A 7,810-nucleotide genomic window follows, 5' to 3' on the forward strand; every position below is an offset into this window, starting at 1 on the left:
TATGCATAATGTGCAGTACAGGTCCAATGGGGATTCTTTTGCCCCACACTTAACATCATTTATTGAAAGCAAAAGAACCCAAATCGTTCGATTGATCTGCCAGGCAGCCTTTACCTCCTGTCATGTCTCCCCATACGTGTGGTTCCTCATTCTAAGATCCGCCTTGTTTGATTGTTCTAGTAGACCGACTCTGCTGCTCAATGCCATAGTTTCTTCATTAACAACGATTTCTAAGACTTGATATCTGGTATCTGTAATTTTGAACTTGATGTTCAGAACTATTATAGCCTTTTTATATTTTCTCCTCATAAGTACATTTTTGAGCCAGCTTGCACATTTGTGAAAAAGATTTGTGTTGGGGTTGTGTAAGTTACACATCCACTGGAAATGACTTATGTCTCTCATATTATCTTGTCCTTTTTTCTTTTTCTTTTTTTTAGGTATTTGGTTGGTACAGGGTCTTACTATACAGCTTGGGCTCATAGTGAGCCTCCTGTTGTCAGCCTCCCCAGAGCTGGGATTATAGGCGTGCGCCACCGTGCCTGGTCTCGGTGGCCGGCTCAGCGCACCTGGGGCCAGGGCAGGCCTGGCATGTGGTGCTGGAGATCGAGCCTGGGTTCCTGAGCTTGCCTAAGCAGGCACTTTGTCTGCTGAGCTATCTCACTGGCGCTATCCTGTCTTTATAATCCTGAGATTTTCCACCTATACCCGTGGTATAGAACTCATCTGGGCTTTTTTTCAATGTCTTTTCTATATCCTGAAGAATTCTGTTCAAAAAGTGACCAGGGAGATGGCTCAGTGGAATAAGCACTTCCCTGGCATGCACAAGGGCCTCAGTTCTATCCCTGGTTCCACCAAAAAAAAAAAAAAAAAAAAAAAAAAAAGAAAAAAAAAAAAAAGAAAGAAAGAAAGAAAAAGAAATGGAGACCTGACTAGTGTATACTGAAGGGGTTACTAAATGGGTCCGTTAGCAAGCTTCCATCCCTGTCAAGGTGTAAAACATTCAGGCTATAGCAGAAAGTTCGTAACAGCCACATAAAGCCCTCTACCACACGGGCGATCAGTGGGCTTGCCCGCTGGATTAGCTGTAATCTAGAATTCAAACAGCTGCTACATAGCACAATTTATTTCCTGCTGGCTTCTTCAGTCTGGCACGTGGGGGAGGGGTCACTGTGTTGATGCGGAACCCCTGAGTCCCTTCAGAGCTGCACTAGCGAGCACCCAAGTGTCCTTGTAATGATCTCCAGCCAACTTCAGGGCAGCACGACTGCGGATCCCGCCTGCTCAGCTGTGCCGGCCTTCTAGGACCAAAAACTGCAAAGGTGAGGGAAGCCCCAGGAAAGCAGAGGCGAGTTGCTTGCCCTGGGCACCTTCCTTAACTGAATTAAAGCCATGACCCTCGCCTCAATTCTAGCACATTAAACTGCTTAGCAAACGCTCGGTCTGCATGTTTCTGTTTTATGCCCTTCCATTTTGCAAAGCTGGAAAATAAGAGAGATTTTGGCAGTTAGACTGGGAGACCACGTGATTCCCAGCATGCCCTGGATTTGCTGTTAAAGAGGGGCCCAGAAGGAAATCACAGCCCCAGAGCGAGGTCCTCAAGGCCGGCTGCACGGCACATGATCCTGGGAGCGGAGGAAGCTGTCCGCCCCAGCGCGTGCCTCAGCAATCCTGCTTTCTTTGGTTCAGAGTAGGGCCCGGCTCCTGTACGTAAGCCTCTAGGGCAGCCAGGCTTGAAAGCCACCTCTTTCAACTGTCTGTACCACGTGCTTCTGTACAAGATTAAATTAGAATAAAAGTAGCTAAAATAATTAAAATATGATTACCGGGATCTAATAGAGAACAACGCAGAATTTGAAACACTGGGCTCTGGGCGTTGCAGACCACAGCGCCAGAGTCACTCTCACCCTTGGGGTCACTCCGACTCCCAAGTCCGCAATCCCAACCCGAGGTGCAGTTCAGAAGCCCTGCGAGGGCAGCGCACATGGCCCCCTCCCTCTTTTCCCGTCATTGTGCTGAACTCAAAGGCGCAGAGTGAGCCTAACTGCACCCTCAGGTCCTGTCCAGAGTGACAGCAGTGGCTGATGACGGGGGGGGGGGGGGGGGGGGGGGGGGGGGGGGGGGGGGGGGGGACAGGAGGAGGAGGAGGAGGAGGAGGGGGAGGAGGAGCAAAAAAAGACCAGATTAGAAGAGTGCCGAGTGGTTGCTACAGTGAAGTGCTCAGATTTTCCAGTAATCTTGACACTGGGGTGAACACTGGTACCAAACGCTGGAGGACAGCTATCCTGGGAGTCAGACTACGCATGCGTCGGACCTCCCGTCTGCAGGACCGACCCATATATGAGGGTTGAGACCCAGTCGTTGCTTTAGAAAATGATCCCCAGAAGTGCAGCGGAAATGGACTCAGGAAGTGTCCCGGACTGGGAGGGAGGGCACTGCAGGTGACCTAGTGAGCAGAGTCCGGAGCCCTGACCCCAGGGCCTTCGTGGTCCTGCTCAGAGCTTGGTTCTCAACCAGAGAAAGTCCCCTGGAGAGTCCAGGTGCTGCCTGGAGAGCCAGCTGTCCTGCTGCACTCGAGGAGAGCACTATGGGAGGGCAGCCGGCCAGCCTGGAACCAGGCGCTACCTTCTCCTTGTCCCTTAAGATGAGCTACAGAAAAACCTGACAGAGAGCGGCGATCTAAGAAGAAAAAGTAGAGGCACAACAACGTTGTCTTTGTGTGATGGCGACAGTTAGGATTTATTAAGTTATGGGAATACTTCCATGGGACAAAATATGACACGGCAAGTATTTTCAGGTCAGAAGATTTCAGAGAAATTTCAAATTGTGTTCAATGGGGACATAGTAACTTGGACAAGAGGACAGTAGATTTGGAGCCCAAAAGCCATCCCAGGTGGAACTGAGGCTTGGTAATTGGCCCCTCGGTATTCAGCTTCTGGTGACGTACATCAGGTCTGGTTGAGCTGACAACAGCAGCAGGCAGAGCAGAGTGCTCAGCAGCAAGAAGTGCTAGAGCAGCCAGGGCGGCAACAGCTGGACACACAGCAGCTGGGGCGGCAGCAGGTGGTCCTGCAGCAGGTGGTCTCAAAACAGCTGGGCTGGCAGCAGCTGGGCTGGCAGCACTGGGGCCTGCAGCAGCTGGAAATGCAGCAGCTTGGACGACAGCAGCTGGGTTGGCAGCACTGAGGTCTGCAGCAGCTGGACACACAGCAGCTGGGGCGGCAGCAGGTGGTCCTACAGCAGGTTGTCTCAAAACAGCTGGGCTGACAGCAGCTGGTCCTGCAGCAGCTGGGTTGACAGCACTGGGGCCTACAGCAGCTGGAAATGCAGCAGCTGGGGCGGCAGCAGGTAGGCTGGCAGCACTGGGGTCTGCAGCAGCTGGAGATGCAGCAGCTGGGCCTGCAGCAGCTAGAAATGCAACAGGCGGGCCTGCAGCAGGTGGGCTGGCAGCACTGGGGCCTGCAACAGGTGGAGATACAGCAGGTGGGCCTGCAGCAGATGGGCTGGCAGCACACAGACTGGCAGCACTGGGGCCTGCAGCAGCTGGACACGCAGCAGGTGGGGCGGCAGCACTGGGGCCTACAGCAGCTGGACACACAGCAGCTGGGCTGACAGCAGCTGGGCTGGCAGCAACTGGGCTGGCAGCAGCTCTCCTGGCCACAGCCCTGCTCAGAGCAGACGGAGCCACAACAGGAGTTGACCATGGTGTCGGCGGCTGGAGGTTCTGGGTGGGTTTGCGAGGTGGAGGGTCTGAGAGGTTTGGAAGCCTGCCTGCCCCTGTGTCCTTTTATACCCTGCTGAGCAGCTATTGTCACCACAAGCAGCACTCTTCTCTGTTGTTGTTTGTGTTAATAGACAGGCAATCATCTAATTAGGTAAGTGCATTTTCCGGGAGGAGCTTTCCTGGTGGATGAGAAGCATGGTTCCTTTTCCTCTCTGTGCATCAATTTGCCTATCATTCTTCCTCATCAGCTTCCCAGGTTTCTTCCTCCCTTCCACTTCTTCAAAGGCAGCGGTCACATGACATTGTTCCTCTTGGTACCATTCCCAGTCTGACTGTACAACACTCCATGTCTGACCTTGAGTCCTGAGCACCGATCACTCAGGCCTGTGGATCTATTAGTGATTCAGGAGCGGGAAGCTGGTCTTACTGCACTGCACGTGTCTTACTGGGGAGGCGGGCAAAGAAGGCTGGAATGTGAGCAGAGACCGCTGGCCCTTGGGCTGCGCCTCCTCCCGCACTGCCCCTCCGGGGCCCCGTTCCAGGCTGTTTTGGGAAACACAGGAGTGCTTCAAGGTGAAAACCGCTTTCTGGTCCTGAGCATTTCCAGTAAGGGACACGGCATTTGTCACTTTCACAGCCCTCCTCTAACCATAAAGCCATGTGATCAGATGGATTTTTAAAGTGAAATTACGTGATGCTGGCTTCTGGGGCTAGTGCGACATCCAGCATCGTGGTGGAGCTTCCATCCAGAGAGAGGGAGATGTTTCGTGCTGTGAAGACACAAAGCTCTTTCTAGAAATGAAGCCGTGGCCCTGGGCTGGCTTCTAGGCAGGCCTGTGTCCTGGCATTGCAAGCTTCTTGAAGAAGAACCTAAGTGATTTCCAGGTTTAAAACGCCTGAATGATGGTGTCGATGCTGGTTTTCATTCACCAGAATCAAACCTTCAGAACTCATTTTTACCGCCTCAGCAGGGCAGCAGCTGCAGAGCTCGGCCCCCTGGAGGTGCTGGGCCCCGGGCTGGCCGAAGGCCGATTCCCTTCTGTCTCTCTGCCTGTGCACGGGAGGGCAAATCGTGGCTGCTCCGCTCGAGGTCCCCTAGAGCTAGGTGGCCGCTGCGCCTGTCCCGGACTTCCTCCGCAGCTGACTGCCTGCTCTCTCGGCGGAGTTCCAAGCTCTGTACTGAGCTCTCTGGCCTCCTCCAGCGTCATTCCAGCAGTCAATCAGACTTCACTCCTTAGGTTTGAAAAAAATCTATATCTAATAGAAGGTCAAAGGATGCAAATACATCCATCCAATTGGCTGGGTAACTAGCATTGCGAAGAAAAAAGAGGGAGAAATCCGCCGGTTTCCCACGTGGCTGTCGGGAGGGTCCAGAGACACATGGTCCAAGCCTCATCGGTTTCTCTGCCGAATCCCTGGATGTCTCCAGAGCAGCTGAAGACGAGCTGGCACGAAGGTGCTCAGCACGCTGACGTGCTCGGCAGCTACTCAGCTGGCATGTCTCTAGTCTCAGGCCAGTGTTGATAAATCTGAGATGTAAAAGATTTTTGCAATTTATGCCTCTCGAATGCGATGGCTTTGCTTGCTATCTAAGAAGATGGAGGCAAAAATAAAGGTTAAAGGAAGACTTCCTCATTATTAGAGGGAAGGTTTCTCTATAAACTCAAAGAATCTAAGAAACCCTGTATCAAAGCTCAGAGGCAGAGTGTGCTGTCCCTGACCGCCAGGGGACATGGCTCCAGCCCCTCCCTGGTGCTCCCCACAGCTGGCCGCCCGAGTGCCCCTGGGCAGTGCCACCAGCTTCCCGCGCCTGGCTGCTGCCCAGGAGGACTCCCACCCCATTGCTGCAGCTGGGCCTGGGGTCAGAAGTTCTTCATGGTCCTCAGGATGCAGCAAAGACCGACGCTGGCCTCCTTGAACTGTCTGTGCTGCAGGCGTTTGCGTGGAACTCAGGTGAGAACAGAGACAGCAATGGAAATTACATCTCAGGGGATGATGGCTTCTAAGACCAGAGAAATCGTGCCGAAGTCGAAACACTGAACTCGGAGTGCCGTAAACAGCAGCAGTTCTGATCCTCCTGGTCCGGCACCACGCCTGGCACCAAGCCCAGCAGCTCCCCTTGGGCGGGAACTGTCCCAATCCATTCAAGAAACTCAAACCCGAGGCAGACTTCCGTCTGCGCGCTCCTGGCTAAATGCCACGCACCACGGAGTGACACGGGACAGCCAGCTAGTGTTACGGCCACACGCACAAGTGGTGTGAAACCGGTACCTGTTTCAGTAGGCGGCAGAGGAGATGGAGTGTAGTTTTTCTCTATTATGTGATTTTTGTTTCCAAATAGAATGTTTTTTTCGTCTTTTAGAAGAAATAGGATAAAAGAATTTAGTCAAGTGAACACTGAATAGAATGGATGCGCTTATATTTATTTGTGCTAGTCACATAACCCATTCGTGTATTTATTCATTTATTTATTTATTTGGTACAGGATCTCGCTCTGCGGCTCAGGCTCTTAGTGACCCTCCTGTCTCAGCCTCCCCAGCCCTGGAGTCACAGGTGTGCGCTACTAACCCAGTCTCGGTGGGCAGCTTGGCACGGGGCCAGCGTGGCATGCGGTACTGAGGATCGAACCCAGGTACTGAGGAACTTGCCCTTGCTAGGCAGGCACTCAGACTGCCAAGCTATGCCTCAGCCCTGGATGTGATTATATTTCGCATTCAAGAAACGTGTTATAGGGCCGGCCAAGCAGCTCAGCGGATTAAAGCACCTGCAAGCAGGTGCAGGGACCGGGGGTTCGATCCCCAGGCCTGCCATGCTGGCCCCACTCCTGGGGTGCACCGAGCCGGCAACTGAGACTGGGCGTAGAGGAGCATGCCTGTAATCCCAGCTCTTGGGAGGCTGTAAACAGGCGGATTAATATTGTCTGTAGATCCAGTGTACTAAAACTTGGTAATTGATAGTGTTTTCGCGATGATAGCGTAATCCAAGTGGAGAAAGCTACACTATCGTCTCTGCTTAGTAGGAAATGAGCATAAATCAATCCAAGGAAGGAATTTCGCAATAGAATGGGAGCTCGACCCAAAGTCTCGATGCCCACAGTAAACACGTTCCCAGTCTTGCTGTGAAGCGGGGCGTGCGTTGGCGCGTGAGGCGCGCGCACCCGCAGGACGTCCAGAGTGGCGCGCAGGGAACGAACTTAGCGTCAGGCCGGGGCCAGAGGAGTGTTAAGAGGTGCGGACGCTGCACGAGAGCCGCAGCCCAGGTCCGCGACAGCTCGGAGCCTGAGGACGACGACGGTGGGCTCTCTGCGGGGAACGGAGGACCTGGGGAAGGGCCCGGGCCAGTAGATACAGAGCTGCCAGAAAGCGCCTTTCCCCGTGTCCTGCTCCCGGTTCTCTCGGGAGCAGCGGCACCCCCGCCCAGGCTGAAGAACAAGGCGTGGGTGGCTGCCGCCGCTCCCAGGAGGCCTGTCTCCTGCGAGAGGCCCGACTGCATTTCCGGCCGCTCTGGACACTGCCGGTCGTTCTGACTGCTTAGTCTGCGCCGGGCGGCGGCTTCAACAGCAGAACGCTGCTCCCCAGGGCCTCGGGCCCTCTCTTGGACCTGGGTGGTCACCGCAGGTGCGGGGCGCAGCTCAGAGTGACAGCTGCGCCTGCGCAGCCCTCACTGACGAGGGCTTCGCTCCTAGACGACCGGCATGGACGGCGTCAGCTCATCTTAAAGAAGCCTTTCGGAAACAGAAAATGTTTAGTCTTTGTTATGAAAGCCACAATATGATGAAAGATACGTGAGCCAGGCGTGGTGAGCGCGACTGTAATCCCAGCACTCGGGAGGCTGAGGCAGGAGGAGCGATTTGAGTTCAAGACCCGCCTGGGCTGCAAAGTGAACTCAAGACCAGCCTGAGCTGCACAGTGAGACCCTGTTTCAAAAAGACAATAAATAGATAAACAAGACACGAAATATGTATGCTTAATATAACACACTAATTTGTACTGTAGCCAAAATCCCAGTCTAAAAGCACAGCTTTTCAAACACCGTCTGCATAGACCTGTATCTTCTTGGTCGTATCTCCCCTGCTCCACTTCAAAA

The 7,810-nt window shown here is 53.6% G+C and overlaps 1 protein-coding gene across 6 annotated transcripts; it reads right to left on the minus strand.

The window, feature by feature from the left end:
- Positions 1-2,993: 2,993 nt before the first annotated feature.
- LOC101566036 (keratin-associated protein 4-12-like) lies at positions 2,994-3,704 on the minus strand. Of its 6 annotated transcripts, XM_004633748.1 has the most exons (3): positions 3,625-3,704; positions 3,184-3,369; positions 2,994-3,138 (listed from the first exon to the last, which is right to left on the minus strand). In XM_004633748.1, exons 1-3 carry the CDS (start codon positions 3,702-3,704, stop codon positions 2,994-2,996), a joined length of 411 nt encoding a protein of 136 aa, XP_004633805.1. The 6 variants fall into 6 exon arrangements, with proteins under 6 accessions (XP_004633805.1, XP_023573774.1, XP_004633803.1 ...); XM_023718006.1 differs by having other exon boundaries at positions 2,994-3,579; XM_004633746.1 differs by having other exon boundaries at positions 2,994-3,489; positions 3,535-3,704.
- Between the last annotated feature and the right edge of the window lie 4,106 nt (positions 3,705-7,810).

The sequence above is a fragment of the Octodon degus genome, unplaced genomic scaffold, assembly GCF_000260255.1.
Source record: "Octodon degus isolate 3935 unplaced genomic scaffold, OctDeg1.0 scaffold00056, whole genome shotgun sequence".
In the NCBI taxonomy this organism is placed as follows: Eukaryota; Metazoa; Chordata; class Mammalia; order Rodentia; family Octodontidae; genus Octodon; species Octodon degus.

Excerpts from the sequence above, each read along its gene's own strand:
- LOC101566036 (XM_023718006.1), bottom strand. The coding sequence starts at position 3,704 with ATGGTCAACTCCTGTTGTGGCTCCGTCTGCTCTGAGCAGGGCTGTGGC. Across the intron at positions 3,580-3,624 it reads TGCCAGCCCAGTTGCTGCCA|GCCCCAGTGCTGCCGCCCCA; the intron begins GCCCAGCTGCTG and ends CAGCTGCTGTAG.